Source organism: Danio rerio, chromosome 15 (assembly GCF_049306965.1).
Source record: "Danio rerio strain Tuebingen ecotype United States chromosome 15, GRCz12tu, whole genome shotgun sequence".
In the NCBI taxonomy this organism is placed as follows: Eukaryota; Metazoa; Chordata; class Actinopteri; order Cypriniformes; family Danionidae; genus Danio; species Danio rerio.
Window position 1 is genome coordinate 40,152,501 of NC_133190.1, and position 23,680 is coordinate 40,176,180.

The 23,680-nt window shown below is 38.2% G+C and overlaps 2 protein-coding genes across 7 annotated transcripts in view; one reads left to right on the forward strand and one right to left on the reverse strand.

Moving 5' to 3' along the window:
* igflr1 (IGF-like family receptor 1) overlaps nt 1-10,153 on the forward strand; it is a 19,251-nt gene extending 9,098 nt beyond the window's left edge. The window contains exons 6-8 of one of the 5 annotated variants that reach the window (XM_073923327.1): nt 1,169-1,309; nt 8,504-9,159; nt 9,327-9,967. In XM_073923327.1, the coding sequence (XP_073779428.1) occupies nt 1,169-1,309; nt 8,504-8,826 (464 nt within the window). In that variant the 3' untranslated portion in view covers nt 8,827-9,159; nt 9,327-9,967. Of the gene's footprint in view, nt 1-1,168; nt 1,310-8,503 lie in introns of all 5 variants that reach the window. The other 4 variants (XM_073923326.1, XM_073923324.1, XM_073923325.1 and 1 more) reach the window with 4 other exon arrangements.
* A 1,716-nt stretch (nt 10,154-11,869) lies between these two features.
* The window catches only part of kmt2bb (lysine (K)-specific methyltransferase 2Bb), an 86,630-nt gene continuing 74,819 nt past the window's right edge, over nt 11,870-23,680 (reverse strand). For both annotated transcript variants that reach the window (XM_009291876.5, XM_002664671.7), the window contains exons 35-37: nt 22,167-22,250; nt 21,030-21,159; nt 11,870-15,920 (exon numbers count right to left, since the gene is read on the reverse strand). In XM_009291876.5, coding sequence (XP_009290151.1) covers nt 15,645-15,920; nt 21,030-21,159; nt 22,167-22,250 — 490 coding nt within the window. In that variant the 3' untranslated portion in view covers nt 11,870-15,644. The remainder of the gene's footprint in view (nt 15,921-21,029; nt 21,160-22,166; nt 22,251-23,680) is intronic.

Here is a 23,680-nt window from a genome sequence, read left to right on the forward strand (position 1 = left end):
AGATGTTTTAACAGTGTGCTCAGCCTGCTGGTTTTTCCATTCACACACATTTTCATTAACAGATGATCTCTTATAACAAAAATTACTTTTGTAACGTGCATACTGGAATTTGTTCTGTAAAAAAGTTTCTATGATAGTTTACGCGCATCTATCTTTTAGAGTAAAATCTTTACCCTGCTTAGCCATGCGCATACATTTTTTACACGCATTTTCAAAACTTTTACACATCTTGGTCTCCATCAACTGTTTTTTATGCGCATATCCAAAATGTACATAAAAAATAGGTGGATGGAAACACAGATACCAAATTAGCCAATCAGAATCCACCCTTCTTTAAAAAGCACCAATCATTTATAGCAGTGGAGAGGGGGGGTTGGGGCGGGGTTGGTTGCGAATGAAAGTGAAGTGCAAGAAGGGGATGGCGGGGCATTGGATGGCGAAGGGGAAAGTGAAGCGAGTTGGGGAGTAGCGGTAGAAAGTAAAAGTGAACAGCAGACGGGGAAGGAGGGGGATCGGTAAAATGAGGTGCCGGATCAGATTTCAGAGGTGTCGGATCCGGACTATTGAGGTGTGAACCTACACTGGTCTCACAGTTCGGTTCGTTTACGAATTAAGTTATGATTATCATGCTATCAATTTATTTAAATTCGATACCTCTGTGAATCACGGTGCATTGACGATGCTTTCGGCGTGTTCCGGCACAAATTAAGCCTTGGTTATAGTTATCTTTATAATCCTCAATTTTACACTCAAATATGACATTTGTTCAGACTACCTAGTTAAAATGAGCTGAAGCAACACAATTCTTGATTTTTGGGGGGACAACTTATGTTCAATCTATTAAAATTAGTAAAAACTTGCAAGTTCACTTAACTCCATGTTGACCCAACACAAATTGTTTGTTTCGAATGCAGCATTTTTTAATAGTTTAGTGTAAACAGTTTTTTGTATCACATTATTGTAATTGCTACATTGAAGTCTTGAGTGCTACTATATGAATATGGTAAAGCAAACATGTTTGTTTTTAACTCAAATTTGGGTTAAAAATGTAAACAAACCCAACTCTACCCAAATTTGGGTTGAAAACTTCATCATTGTTAAGAGTGAAGCAAGATTCAACATGATTATTAAATAGGGAGTAACGTGGAACTTCTCTGTTGTTCAACAGAATTTCAAAAATGTTGCAATGGAGCAGTTCGGGAAAGCCTGACTAAAAAGGGCTTAGAAAGATTTCAACAGAACGTCGCATACAACGTAATCAAAGAAACCAGTAAAAAGGATCAAACGACTGGACCCTCGCATCTGTTAGGTGAGTACTATGCCAACAAAAAAAAAGTTGAATTTGACTCTTGAATTTGATCCTTTTAAAAGTAAGCTTTCGAACATCCTGTCAGTCTTTACATTGAAAATTGTAATAAATGGACAAAAAAGAAACTCATGTTGATATTAAAGCGGACCTGTTATGCAAAAGTCACTTCTATTAGGGGTTTAAACACAGTTGTGTGGCAGCAGTCTGTGAATATAACCAGCTTATAATGATACAAATGTATTATTTTATTTTTTTATAATCACACTTGATAAAAACAGTCTGCAGAAACACTTTGATTGACATTCTCCCTCTGTACGTGTCATCAGTAGAGGGAAAGCCCCGCCCACTAGTGACGATCTCTCACTCAATAGCATAGGACGTCAGTCTTGTTTTTGAATTTGCCACTATTCTGACACACAGGTATTTGTAGCTCCGCCTTCTTTTGAAAAGATCTCATTTGAATTTAAAGCGACAGTCACCAAAACGGCACAATTAGGATCAAAACTCTAAAAGGGGCAGTTTCAAAGAGTTATAAAACATTATTTGTGAGGTATTTTGAGCTTTACATACACATGCTAGGAACTTCAGAGACCTATTTTACATCTTGTAAAGTGGGGCATAAAAGGTGCCCTTTAAAGGAGGTATATGTAGAATGTGGAAACCCATTATTAGCGACACTGGTGGCCATTACAGTAAGCGAATCACAGCCTGAAACGCTCGCACTCAAGTGCATGTAGCACAAGATTCAGTATGCATGAAATTCCATGAATATATAGTGGTTCACAGGGGTATTACTAAATGTATTAAAATGCAGGCATAATAGTAATAAATAATCCTGACAAGAGTTAAACGAGCATTTTTAAAACATTATAATGTAATATAATTCTTTATATATGTAGCCTTACTTATTTTTAGGATAAGACAAAATTTGAGTAATATGTATAGTTAGTACACTTGACAGTAATGTACGTAAATTGTATATCACTTAAGGTCACATATTGAGATTCAAATGTACCTTGAAATGTTGTATGATTGTACTCAATTGAGTGTTCACAATAAACATAAAATAAAACAAAAAGCTAGTACTGCCATGGCATTCAATCCAAAAGATGAAATCTTGCTCACCATTTACCCTCCCTCAAGTAGTTCTAAATCTTTATTAAATTCTTTGCACTGTTGAACACAAAAGAAGATGTTTTGAGGAATGTTGGAAACCGAGAGCCATTAGCCCCTTTCACACAGTGATACCGGTAAATATCTGGAAAATGTCCGTAACGACTTTACCGGTAGATTAAAAAAAAAAAGCGCTGTTCACACAGGCGAGGACGTTAAGGAATTGTTCTGATTGGCTAAAGTAAACGTCTCACATCAGCACTTCCTTCTGCGTTCTTCCTGAAGGAATAGTCCTTCTGCTTTCACACAGAGCAGCATTCCGGCAAATTACTGGTAATGTTACTTCTCTTTCTGGAAAATATCCAGAACGAATTTACCGGTATTTTCTAAAAGGGCCTGTTTACACATACACACCTTTCCAGAAAATTGCCGGCAATTTTCCGGAAAGGTCTGTATGTGTGAAAGGGGCCATTGACATTCATGGTAGAGGAAAGAACTACTATGGAAGTCAATGGTTACCAGTTTCCAGCATTCTTCAAAATATCTTATTCTGTGTTCAACAGGAAAAACAGACTCAAAAATGTCTGGAAGAAGTGGAGGTTCAGTAAGTGATGACAGAAAATTTTAACTTTAGGTAATGGAATGTAGAAGAACATAGACTAATGGTCATGTATTAGTCTACTTCCTGCTTTGCTACTGTTCGGACGTCTTTGCCCACTGCTCCACTCTTCGCACTCTTGCTTTTATATCTTATACCCTAATTTTAACTTGAGCCTATCAGCACAGTGCTCAAACAACACGGCTTGAAGACCAGCATCGATTCTACAAACTTTCTGGAATATAGCTTTACTAACAAGAGGGGAATTACCGTCTAAACAATCCTCCCGCTACCAGCTATCAGCTGCTTACATTCCGGAGACGGGAAGACACGGCTGTGAAAATGCCTCTGGATCGGATTAATTCAGATTCTCACTGCTGTACAAACTGCCACAAACTGCCACAAAAGATTGCAGTTCTTGAAACGAAGTTGCTTGCGATCCGACCAGAACTTCAGCTTCATTGTGGATTCTCTCAGCACACAGCCGGTGAGTCCCAAAAATCTGTTCCTGCTACTGTTTTGAGCACAGAAAAACAGAAAAGAACTGTTGAAAATGAGCATTGGCATAAACAAGGTGCGAGACCAAAGGGTACTCGTGGGGTCAGATCATACGCTGCCGCATTAGCGTCTTCTACCCCAAATACAGCTCGGACTCAAATACAGCTTCAGAACAGATATGAAGTTTTGAGTAATATGGGTGAAGAATCCCCAAATGCAGTCAGACAGAGATCGCATGATTCAGCAACTAATTCAGCATGGAACAGAGGCTCAAGGCCGACTAGACAGCGGCATTCTGCTCCGATCACACCGGAGATAAGAACACTAGTCGTAGGAGATTCAATAATCAAGAATTTCAGGAGCAGATCTACAATGACATACTGCTTTCCTCATGCAACAGTTTCTGATGTAAACAAAGAACTTGAAGAAATTCTGAAAAAGCACAGTACTGCAAAACGGATTATCATCCATGTGGGGAAGAATGATATTCGGAAGGAACAGTCAGAACTGCTCAAGAAAGATTTCTGTGAGCTCTTGGAAACAGTTGAAAGATTGAAGGTTCAGCCGTTCATAAGTGGACCACTCCCTGCAAGAGGGACAAATATGTTTTCACGGCTTCTTGGTCTAAATGCATGGCTACAGAAAACATGTAACAAGAAAGGACTGAATTTCATCGACAACTTCAATCTCTTCTGAAACCAAAGACAGCTGTTTACATCAGACGGCCTTTATCCAAACAAGCTTGGTGCAAAGGTGCTAAAGGACAATATTTTTTTCTCCCTCAATCATCCATCAGCTGTGTATGCCACTGAACTGAATTGTACACACACACCTAGCAAATGTCCGGATGACCACAGGACCTCAAATCAGCTCCTGAGTGGACTTGTGGCTGGCGAATCACCCAAGGACAGTGGTAATGCCACGCAGCCAAAACACCCAATGTTGATAGAGACACTATCAGTTGCCCTCTGCTCAACACAGGCAGACTGTGACGCATCAGAACAGCATCAAGTCTCGTCACTCAAAAATGATCCTCAGGAAAACATATTTCTGCAGACAGAATCTCCAGATGCACAGCCTCTGTCACCGGACACGTTCTCATTGTCACAATGTTCACCACTCTTGGGATTTTCAAAAGAGATGGAGGAACTGGTGTATGCTGGAACTAAACTTTCACACTCCATTGCCGCAAGCCCCCAGTTACCAACCAAAAAGCGGCCTGCTCCACAACCACCTATGAGCCCACCTGGAAGAGCCCTCCGATCACACCGCCAGGGCCCAAACAACAACGCCCCATCTTCAGCTGGTGAACACAAGAGCTCTCTGTGATGTGTGTCGGGGACCTGCTTAGATAACAGTGTCTTTATCAAATGTTTTCAGAACAAGCAGGAACCCAGTGTGTCTGTAGCTTTCTCTGAGCAGATATGTGTTGTGTTAAGTAACAGAAAACCAAAGACTTCATCAGGCCGTCTAGCAAATCATTCAAATCTGGTGTCTATTAAATGTAGATCTGAGACTACTATAGAAAAAACAGCTAAAACTGTTAAGTTAGCGCTTTTAAACATCAGATCACTCAACAATAAGTCTCTTTTAGTCAATGATTTTATCAACACAAATTGTCTTGATTTTATGCTTTTAAATGAAACTTGGCTAGATGACAGTTGCAGCGCAGCAGTTCTGAATGAAGCAGCTCCTTTAAACTTTGACTTTTTGAGTGTTTGCAGAGTTAATAGGAGAGGTGGGGGCATCGCTGCCCTGTTTAAAGATGTGTATGAATGTAAACAAGTGTCATTTGGTGACTATTTGTCCGTTGAATATCTGAGTATAGCACTAAAAGGTGCTCCACGCATCTTACTGATCATTATCTATAGACCTCCAAAATATTCTCCAGCTTTTATTGAGGATTTTACAGAGCTGTTATCAATAGTAACCTCTGAATTTGATTATTTTAGTATTGCTGGGGATTTTAATATTCACATTGATAATCCAGAAATCAATGCTGTAAAAGAACTGATGACTGTTTTTAACACTTTTGATCTGACTCAGCATGTTCAAGGACCCACACACAATCGTGGACACACTCTTGATCTACTTATAACTAAGGGTTTACACATTTCATCGACTGTTGTTAAGGATGTGGCACTATCTGATCATTTCTGTATCTTCTTTGATATATTGATCACTCCAGCTATTAAAGACAGATCTGTCTCTGTCAGAACGAGATGCATAAATGAGAACACTAGTGAGCAGTTTATGAAGGCCATATCGCTAGCACCAAGTATATCTGCAGATTCTGTTGATTCTCTACTTGATTTGTTCAATTCTAAAATTGAGAATGTCATAAATGACATCGCTCCTGTTAAAGTCACGAAGATGACTGGCAGGCAAAAGGGATCTTGGACAAGATCACCGAGAGTACAAATGATGAAAAGACAGTGCAGAAAAGCTGAGCGTATGTGGAGAAAGACGAAACTAGTAGTCCATTATAATATCTATAAAGACAGTCTTCATGCCTTTAATATGGAACTAAACAGTGCTAGACAGACTTTCTTTTCAAGCCTTATAAACAGCAACTTAAATAATGCTCGTACACTCTTTGCAACGATAGAGAGACTCACAAACCCCCCCAGTCGGATTCCAAGTGAGCTCCTCTCTGAAAGCAAATTTAATGAGTTTGCTCATTTCTTCACTGATAAGATTAATAATATCAGAAAGGCAATCAGCTCATCCAATCAGCCAAGTTTTGTCGATATCAAACAAGCTCAACCACAACTTAAGAAATCAGACATAATGTGGCAATTAACGGCAAAATCTTAGAAGAGATTGTGCAAGTTATGAAAACATCAACCTGCAGTCTTGACACGCTCCCCACATCATTCTTCAAAACGGTGTTTACTTGTTTAGAAGTGGATCTTCTAAAAGTGGTAAATGCTTCACTTCTATCAGGGATTTTTCCAACCTCACTTAGAACTGCAGTTGTTAAACCCCTCTTGAAGAAGAGCAACCTGGATAACACCCTATTGAGCAATTACAGGCCAATCTCAAATCTCCCTTTCATTGGCAAAATCATTGAAAAACTTGTTTTTAACCAGGTTAACAAGTTCTTAAACTTCAGGGGTTGTTTAGACAATTTTCAATCTGGTTTCAGAGCACATCACAGTACAGAGAGCGCTCTTATAAAGATAATCAATGATATACGCCTAAATACAGATTCAGGTAAAATAACAGTGCTGGTATTGTTGGATCTCAGTGCTGCATTTGACACTGTCGATCACAGCATACTTCTGGATAGGCTGGAAAACTGGGTTGGGCTATCTGGCACGGTCCTCAAATGGTTTAGATCTTACCTTGAAGGTAGAGGTTACCATGTCAGTATAGGTGACCATAGGTCGAGGTGGACACCCATGACGTGTGGAGTCCCACAAGGCTCGATTCTGGCACCTTTCCTGTTCAACCTTTACATGCTCCCTCTGAGCCAAATAATGAGAAAGAACCAAATCTCCTACCACAGCTATGCTGATGACACTCAGATCTACCTAGCCTTACTGCCTAATGCCTACAGCCCCATTGACACCCTCTGCCAATGCATTGATGAAATGAGCAATTGGATGTGCCAAAACTTTCTTCAGTTAAACAAAGAGAAAACTGAAATGATTGTGTTTGGAAACAAAGATGAGGTTCTCAAGGTAAATGCGTACCTTGGCACTAAAGGTCAAACGACAAAAAATAAGGTCAAGAATCTTGGTGTGACTGGAGTCAGAACTGAGTTTCAGCAGTCATGTCAAAGCAGTCAGTAAATCAGCATACTATCATCTCAAAAACATAGCAAGAATCAGATGCTTTGTTTCTAGTGAAGATTTAGAGAAACTTGTTCATGCTTTTATCAGCAGCAGGGTGGATTACTGTAATGGACTCCTCACTGGTCTTCCTAAAAAGACAGTCAGACAGTTGCAGCTCATCCAGAACGCTGCAGCCAGAATTCTGACCAGAACCAGAAAATCAGAGCACATCACACCTGTCCTCAGGTCTTTACACTGGCTCCCAGTTACATTCAGAATAGATTTTAAAGTATTATTACTGGTCTATAAATCACTAAATGGCCTAGGACCTAAATACATTACAGATATGCTCACTCAATACAAAGCTAACAGATCACTCAGATCTTTAGGATCATATAAACTAGAAGTTCCAAGAGTTCAGTCAAGGCAGGGTGAATCGGCTTTCAGCCACTATGCTCCTCACTGCTGGAATCAGCTTCCAGAAATGATCAGATGTGCTCCAACATTAGGCTCATTTAAATCAAGACTGAAAACACATCTGTTCAGCTGTGCCTTTACTGAATGAGCACTGTGCTGCGTCCGACAGATTGCACTATTATGTTTTTCTCTTCTTCTTCATTCTTTTATATCACATTTTACCTGTTTTTATGTTTTGTTTTGTTTTTATGCATTTTTATTATTTGTTTTTATTTTTATTTTACTTGTTTCTTTTATTCTTGTTTATGTAAAGCACTTTGAATTGCCATTGTGTATGAAATGTGCTATATAAATAAACTTAAAAAAAAAAAAAGTATTATACAGTATAAGTATAAACAGCCACTATGTAAACTAATAAAGTAATTGGCTTGTGAGAATTTGTCCCCGACTCCCCGTACTAAAGTATTACTCTATTATGAGCATAGATTTTTAAATGTTAAAATGACCAGCAGTAAAACACTAATTTGTAATACAAACTTCTTCAGATCTTAACAATAAAAATGTCAAGATTAGAATCTTGTGCATTATAATACATTTTGAACACTCTTAACGTTATATAAACACATGCTTCATAGAAACTCTTGCCAAGGTTTCTTCACAGATTCTAATAAAGAGCCTTTATTTCTATGAGTGGACGTGACTCTCCACCAATCCTTTCAGTTTACAGTAATTTTCCCAAAGGGAAGTTAGTGATTTTCCATAAATGCCTGCATTTAATTCTGTTTACAGCTCCTGGGGTCCAGAATGCGCCTCTGAGTACAGTGCTCAACAATCTGGATGTTCTTGAGGAGCTGGTGTTTGTTTTAGACCCAGACATCGCTGGGGTTAAAAACACACGTCACCTTGCCAGTCAGTGCTCCTTTTCCTTCGCCTGGATCAATTACGCATATTCCATGAAGGACCACAAAAGCCCCCTGGTCGCCGTTTTGGAGGGTGCCGTCACCAAAAATCCAGACTGGACCGTGGGAGACCTGGCCGAGATGCTGAGCACCATCGGACGCAACGATGCGGTGGAGATTTTGGCAAAGCTTTCTGTTGGCGTAGAAGAATAGTTACCGTGGTATTACAAACACACAGCAGTATTATATGTTGTACGTACGTATTGTTTGACATGCAACTAGTTTGTAAATATGCTCTGTGAATGTATATGAGTTTGCACAATCACATTGTCAGTATTGAAATGAACTTTTTCGTATGAAGGGCCAAAAACCAAATATCATTATCAGCTACATTTCCATCCACCTATTTTTGTGCGCATTATGGATATGCGCATGAAAAAGTCAGTTGATGGAAATGCCAAGATGTGCATAGGGGAGAGCGGGGAACAAAGTAACGCTTTTTGGTTTTGGTCAAATAATGAACAAAGTAATGGGGTTAGACCAGGGGTGGGCAAACTCTGTCCTGGAGGGCCGGTGTCCTGCACAGTTTAGCTCCAACTCTAATCAAACACACCTGCTTATGGATTTCTAGTGATCTTGAAGACACTGATTAGCATGTTCAGGTGTGTTTGATTAGAGTTGGAGCTAAACTATGCAGAACACCGGCCCTCCAGGACAGAGTTTGCCCACCCCTGGGTTAGACAAACCAACAACACACAAGACTCTGCTACAAATGAGCACTGGAATTATGATAGCCAGACCTATGGTTTCTGTGCAGTATTGCCAAAAGTGCCAGGAGTAAAACATTTATTATTAACCCCAGCTGCGGGGCAAGTTGTAACCGACAGAGGGTTAGTTGTAAGATGTGCTTATAAAGTCGGATTTCACACAATTTAAATTCAGTTTTCTTTAAATAGTACAGTATATTTCCTCAGTACTCAACACAATTTTTATTTCTATTCTACATAGCACAGTATGATTATTTACAGTATTTCTCTGTTGGATAAACACATTTGGATTTATTTGCATTATCATCAATACAGTATCTTTTTTCTATGAATAAAATGTATTTTATTTTTATTTAAAAAAGTTCTCAACATTACACACAAGATTCTACAATTATTTTGTTGGTTTAATTGGCGTCCAACAGTGTGTGGCTTAATTATAACACCCTGTTACAACTAACCCCGCTGTGTAATGCTTAATTCAAAACTGGCTAGCAGTCACTGTGTTTTTTACATCTTTCAAAAAGATTATAACACTATTCTGATGTTTTTTTGGGGGGGAATAGTTTAATAAAAAACAAATACATTATGCTTTCACTTGGCTCATTCTTGGTTAAATCAAAAGCAGGGGTGTCCAAACTCGGTCCTAGAGGGCCGGTGTCCTGCATATCTTAGTTCCAACCTCATTTAAACACACCTGAACCAGCTAATCAAGCTCTTTCTAGATATAAAAGAAACTTCCAGACTGGTGTGTTGAAGGAAGTTGGAGCTAAACTGTGCAGGACACCGGCCCTCCTGGACGGGGTTTGGGCACACCAGATGTAAAATGTATTTTTTATTGTTTGGTTTTTTTCCAAGTCCCAAAACAAAACAAAAAACAAAAAAACAATTATTTTTAGCTGAAACAGTGGTCCTTTGTGGTCAATTAAATAAAAGTGAACAGTTACTGGGATTATGAGTAAAAAAATATATGCCAGAAAAGTGACTTTTTTTAAATGAAGGTTTCTGTTTAAAATCATTTATGTTTTGCTGAAGCACGAAAATACCTGCGCCTTGCCAACAGCTAAATTTCTTTCCTGGCTGATTTCTCTTTAAAAGCACACACTTCATGGGTAAACTAAATCCAGTACGGTAAGGTTACTAGAGAATTTTGACCGAAAAAGGCACGCAAACCCTAATAGATAACACATGTGCAAGTCTGGAATTGATATGAAGGCCGTTACTCTCACAATAAATTTCCAGACGCTGCTGGCGGTTGTTTTTTTATAAGTTCATCTTAACAGATTTACTTTTGCATGTATATAATTACTAACACCGCATAACAATTCATCTGAACTCTTTAATAATTTCTATAACTTTTATATTTGCTTATTTATATTCATTTTATATTCTTATATCACTCAACATACACTCACCGGCCACTTTATAAGGTACTATCCAAATGCTTGTTAATGCAAATTTCTAATCAGCCAATCACATGGCAGCAGCTCAATGCATTTAGGCATGTAGACACGGTCTAGATGATCTGCTGCAGTTCAAACTGAGCATCAGAATGGGGAAGAAAGGTGATTTAAGTGACTTTCAACGTGGCATGGTTGTTGGTTCCAGGCAGGCTGGTCATTTCGGAAACTGCTGATCTACTGGAAATTTCACGCACCACCATCTCTAGGGTTTTACAGAGAATGGTGTGAAAAAGAGAAAATATTCAGTGAGCGGCAGTTCTGCAGGCGCAAATGCCTTGTTGATGCCAGCGGAAAATGGCCAGACTGGTTCCAGCTGATAGAAAGGCAACAGTAACTCAAATAACCACTCGTTACAGCCAAGGTCTGCAGAAGAGCATCTCTGAACACACAACACGTCCAACCTTGAGGCAGATGGGCTACAGCAGCAGAAGACCACACTGGTGCTACTCCTGTCAGCTAAGAACAGAAAACTGAAGCTACAATTCACACAGGCTCACCAAAGTTGGACAATAGAAGATTGGAGAAACGTTGGACCATGTCCATCCCTTTATGACCACAGTGTACCCATCTTCTGATGGCTACTTTCAGCAGAATAATGCGTCATGTCATAAAGCGTAAATCATCTCAGACTGGTTTCTTAAACATGACAATGAGTTCACTGTAGACAGATGGCCTCCACAGTCACCAGATCTCAATCCAATAGAGTACCTTTGGGATGTCGTGGAAGAGGAGATTCACATCATGGATGTGCGGCCGACAAATCTGCAGCAACTGTGATGCCATCATGTCAATATGGACCAAAATCTCTGAGGAATATTTCCAGTACCTTGTTGAATCTATGCCACGAAGGATTAAGGCAGTTCTGAAGGCAAAAGGGGGTCCAACCCGGTGGAAGTAAGGAGTACCTAATAAAGTGGCCGGTGAGTGTTGGGAAATTGAGCTAACGTCTTGATATTTGTCCAGCTTCATAACTGTGCACAATCAATGTTTTTTGAATGTTCATCTAAATAAGAAAAATAAATCTTGAACTTTGTTCAAACATTGTACATCTTTATTAAGCAAAACATTATAAATAAAAAAGTGCATAGAAAAATTAAACAGGTTTAGAAATATGTATACAACTATTTACAACTCAGGGGTCATTTGTACAAGGTAGCAAAGACACATTTTTTTTTAAATCTGAAGTCTTTATCAACACAATGTTGTTGCTGTTTTTTTGTTTTTACATTTTTTATTTTTTAATAATCTACACAGGAACAGACAGATTTGACTTTTTTCCCCCCCAAGAAGCTCTGGGAGACGCATCACCACAGGAGGTCCTGACTAGTGCTTTGCTTCCTTCATTGCACACGAGCCGACTCCGCAACTCTAGCTTTGCATTAGTATTACTCGACGTAGTCTGAACAGCTTGAGGTAGAATCCTTGCAAGTCTGGGGGTGGTTTGATTAAAATCTGAGATCCGGAGTTCTCCTACACACGAAATACTAAGAGATGAAAGAGAAATGACGACAATGCAATCGGGGAAACTCCTCCTTTCAGAAAGTCAACTAAAAGCAAGACTAAGACGTTTATAAAAGAACAGCTGGCTCAAAACAACACCTGGTTAAAAGGCCACGTTTGCAAGAACTCATCCTCAATGTTCAAGTTAACGAACGGAAATTGGGGTGGAAGGTTTTAAAAAGAAAGAAAGACCTGAAGAAAATCCCATAAGACCTCGGTCACATACAAAAAGCACAGACCTATGGAGTAGACACTCCCATATAGAGACGAACAGGAATAAATAGAGCGCTCCTACAGTCTTGTTATACGCTGGCGTCAGCTTGATTTTTTTCCCTACGCAAAGAAGAGAACAAAATTCGAATCTTTCAAGGAAAATTAAGGTGCCGACGGCCAACAGTTTCAATAACTCTGTTTCTATAAATATATATAGATTTTGTAAGTCACCAGTATACACATCGCCTTCGCAGTCCTACAGCTATAGGACACTTTAAGCAGTTTCTATCTCCCTAGATAAACGTAGAGCTCCAATTGTATGTGCAATTGTGGCAAAAATAAACGTTTTTTATTTTTTTATTGCAGGAACGATCCATGACGTAATGAGGATGCGTTTAGTCACGATTAGCTTAAGTAGTGTCCACTACTACACGACAAAAAATGAAACACAAATATATATTTATATATATATATGTATACGCTTCACCAGGCATGATTTTTGTTTTGACGCAAGGCTCTCAAGAGGTATAAAATGCACAAACATGCTAAAATGTTGAGAAAAAGGGGTCATTGTTAGAAAGCAACTGCTTCTGCTTTGCTATTTCAGTACCGGACTCAGTTCTCCAATGCAACATGAAAAGCAAAGTGAGCCGTTTCCTCCCTTAAGGACTTATGTTTGGTGGAGCACCAAGGCAGGTCAATGGGTTTAAAACCAGCCTGTACAGCTTTTCACCACAGCAAAAGCCCGGATGGAGTGTTAACCTGTCCGTAAAAATCCAACGCACATAAATTATTAAAAGAAGAAGAGAAAAAAAAAAACGTTTAATAAAAGCCTCAGAGCGCTAGATGCTTCAATGATGTGAAGTGAAAATGAAGGATCTACGGGTTATACTGAGGGCTTGACCTGAGCACTGTGATTTAAAGTAAAATCTGAAATTATACGATCACATCATTTAATTAGCATTAAGCACATCTTTTAAAAGAGTATCTTCATTTCAGCTACGGTGGTCCGAACACACACAAAAAGGTTCTTGTTGGCGATCTTGAGAGAATCCAGCACTATTGAAATGAGAAAAAGGGGTGGATGTTTGCCATTTAAAGGCTGTGGGAAGAAAACGTTCTGAACGCTTGGCTGCACGTGCTTACATTCAGCTTCTAACAAGGATGATTAAAACAAAACAGCGGACATAACGTAATCATGATTTAGCTGCAAAACACACAAAGACTGGCTGAAGTTCAGAGTCTGCTGTGCTGCTTGTTTTCGTCAAATGTAGAAAGGAACACTCCTCTTTTCTTGAAAATAGGCTCATTTTATAAATTAAACTGTTGATTTTTATGATTACTGAATCCATTCAGCTGATCTCCGGGTCTGGCAAGAGCTCTTTTAGCTAAGCATAGCATAGATCATTGAATCGGATTAGACCGTTAGCATCTTGCTCGTTTTGATCATTTTCCTATTTAAGCTTTGACTCTTCTGTAGTTAAATTGTGCACGAAGACAAATAGAAAATGAAAAGTTGCTATATCATGGCTGCAGCAGACACAATAATGCTATCCATCACATGAAAATAGTCCTTATAACTTAATTATTACACCAGAATGAGACTATAGTTCCTAGAACTATTAACTGAAAATAGCAACTTTCGTTTCCTGTTAGTCCAAATACACGATGCAACTATAGAAGTCAAGTTTCACATAGGAAACTGCTCATACATGCTCTTTCTGAATTTATTGAGAAAGATGCTAATGGTCTAATCCGATTCCATGATCTATGCTAAGCTAAGCTAAAAGAGCTCCTGTTAGACCCTGAGATAGGCTGAATGAATTAAACAACGCAAAACTCAACAGTTTAACTAGGGGAGTAGGAAATTTGAGCTTATTTCTAAAAACAGTGATTCTTTAAAAAGTAATAAACTGCTATGAGTGAACCGAGATCCATTAGACAACTCAGATTGAGTATTTGCTGAAGAGTGGAGTATGATGATGGGAAAAGCCTTCCGAAGGGCCTTGTTTTTATAAATATTAATCATCAGTCGTCTAAACTGGGCTGAAGTTCAGTCTTTTGTGTATAAAGGAACACTCCACTTTTTTTGAAAATAGCCTCATTTTGCAAGTCACCTTTGAGTTTTAACATTATTAAATCCAATCAGTTAAACTCCAGGTCTGGCGGGAGCTTTTTTAGCTTAGCTTAGCATAGACCATTGAATCAGATTAGACCGTTAGCATCTAACTCAAAAAATTTGATCAACTGTTTCGAAGATCTTCCTATTAAAAGTTTGACTCATCTGTAGCTACATTGTGTACAAGGTGGACAGAAAATTTGAGGGAAAAGTTGATCATTTCGAAGTCTGCTACTATATCATGGCTGCAGCAGACACAATAATGCTATCCATCACATGAAAATAATCCTTATAACTTGATTATTACACCAGAATGAGAGTATAGTTCCTAGAACTACTGACTAAAAATAGCAACTTTCGTTTCCTGTTAGTCCAAATACACGATGCAACTGCAGAAGAGTCAAGCTTCACATAGGAAACTGATCATACAAGCTTGTTCTGAATTTATTGAGAAAGATGCTAATGGTCTAATCCGATTCCATGATCTAAGCTAAGCTAAAAGAGCTCATATTAGACTTTGATAGGCTGAATGAATTTAAAAATGCAAAAACTCAACAGTTTAACTGTCGGCGAATAGGAAAATGAGCATATTTTTAAAAGCAGTGATGCTTTAAATTGTAATGAACTGCTTTGACTGAGAGTGAGAGCCGTTTGACAACTTTAAGCATTTGCTAAAGGGCGCAGCTTGATGGTGGGAAAAGCCTTCTGATGGGTCTTGTTTTTATAGATATTAATCATCCTTCGTCTGATCTGGACTTCTGACAATCGGGAGAAACATGAAAACACGCTCGAATGACATTAACGGCTCCACAGCGGCGGTTTTAAAAGTTGTTGTTTTTAAATTCTCCAGAAGGGTTTGATTATGTGCCTGTTGAAGGATGTTTTGTCATTTAGAAACCAATATCTTCGACCCCGTTCAGCCTCAGTTCAACAGATTGAACCCGTCTAACTCCCCTTTCGCACTGCTTATCTTCAGTTTAAGAAGCGGCGACAGCGTTTGGCGCCACAGTTGCAGCCGAGTTTGTTGCTGGCGTCTTCTATGGGAAACTTGTAGTCGTACGTGAGCTCTTCTCCACGGTAGATCTTCCTCAAGGCGAAAATGACGATGTGCTTCTGACCTTCCACGTTGATGACTCGAGAGTAGCAGTTTGGCTCGCAGGAGTGGTTGATGAAGCGAGCTGCGTTACCGTGCATCGTGGCGTCAACCACGTCAAAGTCGTCGATGCGAAACATGTAGCATCCAATGCCCTGAACAGAGGAAGGAGAAAGTGTGTTAATGATGATACTCTGACTCATTTTAAAGGGATACTTCACCACAAAATGACAGAGTACTCTTCTTTTACTAGAGTAGGGTTTGCAAGACAGGATTTAACATGAAGTAACGTCTACACCAGGGGTCTCAAACTGCCGGAGAGCGGGTCATTTATTCAGCATAACTTTTTTTAACGCAACTGACAATTAAAAAAAAATACAATTGTGATGTAACTAAATTTTATTGTGTGTGTGTGTGTGTGTGTATGTGTGTACATTTACTCTATCGTTCAAAAGTTTGAGTTCAGTTTTATTAATTTTTTTCCCCCACATTTTTTAAGGAAAACTATTCAGTTCATCAAGGCGACATTTATTAAATGTAAAAAAAAGTTATAAATAAACATATTAAAATTTTAAATAACTGCTTTCTTATTGTATGCAGTTTCAAATTAAATTATTACCCCAGTCATTATTGCTTTTATTACTATTACCAATAATAATAATAGCAATTATAATAATATTATTAATAATATTAATAGGTGACGCAGTGGCCCAGTAAGTAGTGCTGTTGCAGCAAGAAGGTCGGTGGTTCGAGCCTCGGCTGGATCAGTTGGCATTTCTGTGTGGAGTTTGCATGCTCTCCCTGCAGTCGCATGGGTTTCCTCCGGGTGCTCGGTTTCCCCCTCAGTCCAAAGACATGCGGTACAGGTGAATTGGGAAGGCTAAATTGTTCAGTGTATGAGTGTGTACGGATGTTTCCCAGTGATGGGTTGCGGCTGGAAGGGCATCGCTGCGTTAAAGATATGCTGGATAAGTTGGCAGTTCATTCCGCTGTGGCGACTCCAGATTAATAAAAGGAATATGCCGAAAAGAAAATGAATGAAAAAATGAATAATAATAATAATAATTAATATTGTGTTGTAGAGTGATTTCTGAAGCATCATGTGACTCTAAAGACTGGAGTAATGAAGCTGAAAATTATTCTTTAAAATCACTGGAATAACTGAGAAAATTAAGTGATAAACAACTATTATGTTATTTTTATTTTACATTTATTTTTATTTATATTTTATTTTACAATGTGCACTGTATTAAGATATAATAAATGCAACCTTGGTGAACAGGAAAGCTTATTTTAAAACCTTTAACAATCATACTGACCCCAAACTTTCGAGCAGTTGTGCAAATTTTCTAGCCTACATATATATCATGCGATAATGTGCACTTTAATCTTGAAACCCAGAGACAGTCACCAAAATATAAATTAGAGGTCAGACTTTCTCATACAGAGCCTCACTTCAGTTGTCAATTTTGTAAATATCAATTGGATAAATCAATCTATTAAAGAAACGTTGGCTAGAATTCTGCATTATAGGCTTAAATTACAGAGAGAAATAACAGATGAACTGAGAATGCCTCAGATCATGAAGCAGATCAGCTTTGATCTTACTTTCGAGCTTTCAGTGCAGAAACGAACAAAACAACAGGAACAACACAACATATTAAAAGATTAAAATAAAGAAAGACTTATGGTAACGTCAGCCAATTTTCCTAACGGATAAACAGCTCTCGGTAATATTTCAGCATGCTTTTGACTTTCGTATTAGACATGAAACACATATTTGCTGGTAGGAATGACATCCTGCCCTACTCTCTTCATATAGCTGTATATGTGGCTATTACACAATCATAATACACTGTGATAGAGCCTGGGTCGTTAGTTTGTTGAATTGTTCTGTTTTCTCACTACAATAGTTCTGCTCAATCGAGCAGAGACCATCTCATTCAGGCGATCTCAGACCGACGGATTTGTCGCGGATCCGAGCGCGATTGCTGGATTCACATATGTCAAACTGCGCTAATTAACAGGAAATGAGACAGATTACGATTAAAGTTCTTTTCTTATTTTGTGTGTGTGTGTGTATATATATTTATATATTAACGTTCAGTTAGCCCAGCAGTCAAATTTTACATGCAACTCTTAATAAGCACATGAGAAAAATCTGTTAAATGAGGCCATTAGAATCGAATATTAGCAAAATGATCATATTTACACCACCAGCATAACGTGTGAGCCATGGAGAAGCGTTTGTACAACACAATACAAGTGGTACAAAACCATTATAATCATATGACCCTTTAATATTTACAAAAATAGAGCTTTAGTAAAAATTAGGGATGTAACAATATTGTAAATACCGTCATACCGCAATAGTAATTTTTGTCAATATTACTGTATTGGCGCATGACTCAATAAAACTATATTTCTGAGAAAAGTTTGCTCAGGCGAATGAAGCGAACGGGGGGTAGTGGGAACTACAATTCCCATCAGCCCAGGCCTGGCCATCATCCTTTGCGTCTGTTGTCACTACAGATCCAGTAATGCAAAAATGGAGTGTGCTGCTAGTAGCGGGGAAGAAAAAGAGCTGGAAATGATCGAACCTAAAGCGAATCTTATATAGGATGTGTGGAAGCATTTCGGTTTCTTTCTAAAAAGATACGAAAAAGGAGAAAAGGTGACAAACAAAGAAAAAAACGGTATGCAGGCACTGCCAGACTGAGGTGAAATATAAGTCGGGGAATACGACTAAAAACAGTCATGGGGACTGCAGAACAAAGCACACTTGTTAGATTGATGCAGACATTGACTTGTACCGCAAAGAGACCTCTATCTCACTCATGGCTTGTCCTCTCAAGTGGTGGAAAGACAATGCACAGCGTTACCCACTGCTGTCAACCTTGGTTAAATCATATCTCTTTGTCCCAACCTCAGTCCCAAATGAGAGGGGGGTTTTCTGTTGCAGGGGACATGCCCAGAGATCCCAGCTTTTACCGGATTATAAGTCATATGATCATTTTCCTTAAAACCCATCTCTATCTAAGTGAGTGAGTGATTAAATGTTGAATGTGATGAGTTTTCAACAATACTAAATTGAAACTTTATTTTTTTTTAATGGGGTTTAATAGTTTTTTGTCATTGATATGTTCAGTGCTAAGGTAAATAAACACTTTTGGCACTTTTATCAAGTCTTTTCATTAGTTTTGTTTTTCCTGTAAATTATTCAATCAATACCGTACCGTGCCATTCATACCGAGGTATTACTGTACCGTGAAATTCTGATACCGTTACATCCCTATTGAAAAAAGAACACTTATGGACATTTCAACAGTCAAATCGGCCCTAGAAATAATCTGAATGTACGTTACTCTCCACCGCATGCTGAGAGAAACCGAAAGTAACCCTAACATATGGTACAGTACTTTAAATGTCCAGTAGGTGGGGGGGGTTAAAACCACAAGTGGCTGTATTTGACTGCACAGCAATGATAGTGATTCAATGTTATATGTTTTGGGGGGCCCGATTCTTGTTATTTTGATGCAAGTTGCAGGATGTAGGGGGGAGGAGGAGGGGCTGCAAATGGCCCGCAGGGGCAGTTTGAGACCCCGGATGTAGTCTAATTTATTGAGTTTGCAGAAATATGCGTCTGCACATCTCATCACAGATTTCCAATCTAGATGCGTTATGGTCTGTGAATGGACTGCTCAAAACCTTGAATTGTTTATTTTCAGCCGTTGTTCATTTGCTCTTATAAAAACAGCTCATATTTGGCTCTGAAATACCCTGGAATACAGACAAGTTCATGGTCATCTAAACAAGCCCAAACTCAACAACCCTCCCCCAACAAGCTTAACTTTTGCTATGGGGTGTTTATGCTGACCTTTCCACTTCCATCATACATTATGAGCAAACATTTCTCTGTGCTCTTCTGTTTAAAGGACATTGTTGTAGAAGTCTAATGGTTTGCTCAATTGCAGGTTTGAATTTTATTTTTGTGGCAAGAAAAAAAAAGAAAGAAAAAGCCTTCCAAACATGCCATATTTGTTCCACCTATTACTCATTTACCGTCATGAACTTTGATTTACTGAGATCTATTGTTTACTTAGGTCTGTAGAGTCTGCGATGATGTTATGCCAGTGGAGGAGCTCTAGATGGAGATTTTTGTTTTGTGTTTACTTTATGATTAAAGTTGTTGCACGTCCACCAGTTTCTGCCTCTGAATGAGCGAGTTTTAGCTACTTGTTAACACCTGCAGACACCAACTGCTTACTTCGATGTTTTTTCGAGTCTAAAACTTGTTGCATGTCTGTTAAGTGCAACTGAAGTATTTGTCATGTAAACCAAACCACAGTTGGTAATAATAAATATTCCAAATGTCAACAAAGAGGAAACAGGGCTAAAATGAGGAAACAAATTCATCGAAAGACTTTATATAAAAAAAGAAAAAACCTTCTTATTTACTGTCATGAACTTTGATTTACTGAGATCTATTGTTTACTGAGGCCTGTAGAGTCTGCGGGGACGTTACACAAGTGTCGAGTCCTGTGAAGGAGCTCTAGATGGAGACTTTTGTTTTGTGTTTACTTGATGATTAAAGTTGTTGCACGTCCACCAGTTTCTGCCTTTGAATGAGCGAGTTTTAGCTACTTGTTTAGAAAAGTAGCATTTGGGGAGTTCACACTAGACACAGCTTGAGCGATAGATTGCGCTATTCCCACATAATTAGACACTTTATTCGTGTTTATTCACGTCTTAAATTCCCTTCAGTCTTTGAAGATATTAAACTTCACTTTAATTAAACCACTCTGTCACCAGTCTTGCTGTGTTTATTGGTGCATTATCATCAGAACTGCCTTCAGGATACAATGTTTGAACCATTTGGTGCACAAGGTCTTCTAGTAGTCCTTGGCAGTGACGTGCCCAACTAGCACAAGCATTGGGCCTAAGGAATGCCATCATATTGCAGTCCAAACCATCACTGATCCTCCCCATTGCTTCACTCAGGGCATGGAACAACCTGGGTGGTACGCTTCTTAGGGGCTTTTCCACACCGTAACTCTCCCAGATGTGGGAAAGACAGTGAAGGTGGACTCAACAGAGAACAACACATGCTTCACATTGTCCACAGTCCAAGATTTTCACTGCTAGCACCATTAAAAATGACGTATATGTAAACAAACATGTTTAACCTCGAAGTAATCAGCTGAAAAGTCAGTAATACATACACACATCTGTTAAAATGTTCAGAAATATGTCTTTTCACTTACCTTGCCATCATAATATTTTTCACGTTTGTCGGTGAGAACAGAACGAATGACAATGCCAGAATACTCAATGACCATTTCTCCTGCCTCGATGTTTCGCTTGCAGAAAAGACCTCTTCCATGTATCGCAGACCTACAATAACAAAAGAGTTTCAGTCCATGGAGCTGGTTTTGATTAATAGCATAGCATGACAACAAAGGATCTGCCAGAACCTATGGCCAGAGTAAAGATTGCATAACCCATGCTCTCTGCGGTTACAACAGATCAAAGGCGAAACTGGGAAACAAATTGCAAACAGGATTCCAAAGTCAATTGTGAACGTAAACAAACCTCAGCATGTGCTCAAGACTAAAATGAAACTTTGGCAGTAACCCTTTCTTTCTAAACATCCTTTAATTTTTATTTAGTAATGATTAATTTAATACATTTAATGTGCAGAGTTACTGAAGTTAGTCCTGCGCGCTTGCGGTTTTTTTAGTTACTTCTTTGGTTTGGTGCGTTAATCTGATCGTGTGTCACTGAGGAAGGCTTTGTGCCGAAACGTCTGTTTGTCTGTTATCACCCGTCAAATGTAAGAAAAACTAAAAATAAAAACAGTATGAAGCAATTGAGTGCGAATCATTACCTTCTTTTGTATAATACATTTAATGTCAAGCACACATTTGAACTGGTGCCCAATGGCAGTGAGAAGTGAATAAATAAATGTCTAGTGAACGCCACTTTAGTTTGTTCAGAACACTGTTCACTTTTAACGATTTTTTGCAAAGGGGAACAAAAATATATTCTTTTTTTATTTTTAATGCAAATTTGATTCAGTGATGCAATGTTGACTTCTTATTTTAAGATACTTTCTTTTCGGAGACCAGACACATGCATTTCAAAAAAGATAACTGCTTATATGCTGCCACATCACCAGTGCTTTCCACAGGTTTGTTTTCAGGAGACTACTTAGAAACAGTATTTGTTTCCTGGGGTGGCTGGATGCATCTCAGAGAGAGAGAGAAAAAAAACCAATCGGACTTCCGCACAAATGTAAAAAAAGCAACAGCACGCTGATCTTTTCTACAGAAGCATTCAGATGTGGGGTTTAAGACAGAATTGAAACTGCTCTGTTCCTCATTGATGGTTAAAAAACCCACCTGTAAACACCAACTGCTTCCTTCGATGTTCTTTCGAGATGTCTAAAGCGCATCGCCATTGGAAGCTCCAAACTTGTGGCACGTCTGTAAAGAGCAATTGAGTTATTTGTCACGTGAACAAAACCACAACTGGTAATAATAAATATTCCAAAGAGGAAACTGGGCAAAAATGAGGAAATAATTCTTCGAAAAGCTTTCTAAAAAAAAAAAAAAAAAAGGAAAGAAATAATGTCACGACACGGCAAAGTTTCTTTAAAAAAAAGAAAAAAGTGTGACATTTTTCAACTGAAAAACAGAACAAAAACAGGGAGGATTTTTTATTACTAGTGCTAGGCAAAAATGAATCACAATTAATCGCATCTAAAATAAAATTCTTTATATATATATATATATATATACATATACATATATATATATATATATATATATATATATATATATATATATATATATATATATATATACACACACACACACACATACACATACACATATAAATATATATATATATATATATATATATATATATATATATATATATATAAAAATACACACACACACACACACACACACACACACACACACACACACACACACACACACACACACACACACACACACACACACACACACACACACACACACACACACACACACACACACACACACACACACACACACACCATCATTATACAATAACTGGCCTAATCACCCTAACCTGCCTAGTTAACCTAATTAACCTAGTTAAGCCTTTAAATGTCACTTTAAGCTGAATAAAAGTGTCTTGAAAATATCTAGTCAAATATTATTTTCTGTCATCATGGCAAAGATAAAATAAATCAGTTATTAGAAATGAGTTATTAAAACTATTATGTTTAGAAATGTGTTGAACAAATCTTCTCTCTGTTAAACAGAAATTGGGGAAAAATTAAACAGGGGGCTAATAATTCAGGGGGGCTACTAATTCTGACTTCAACTCTATATATTGCTTCCCACAGGATTGAAATATACTTGCGGTGATAGCCGGATTGAGACACACCTTTTACCCACATCACAAATAGTTAACTATATGTGACAAACAAAACATAGTTAGATTTTAACACTATTTATATTATTATCAGTTTAAAACTTTCTTTTCAACAGGTAAAGTAAAGAAAGACTGTTGAAGTAAAAAGAAATCCACTATTTCTCTTTTATGCTATTCAGGAGCCATGTGCACCCACTGACAGGTCAAATCTGATTCTCTCTATCTCTCATTCAAGTTCAGGTTGCTTTATAGGCATGACATTTTGTACAGTACTGCCAAAGCATTTCAGACGTAATATTGACATCTTCAAATTAATACAATAAACAGCAAATGAGAAATAAATGCCAGAAAAAAGGGAATTAAAACAGTGAAATGTATCTTAGAATTATAATAATTACAAGAATAAAACATATTTAAATAATACTGATAATAAGTTAATTACCCATTTCTAATGCCCAAATATTCTGCAGCCAATTTAGATGTAATT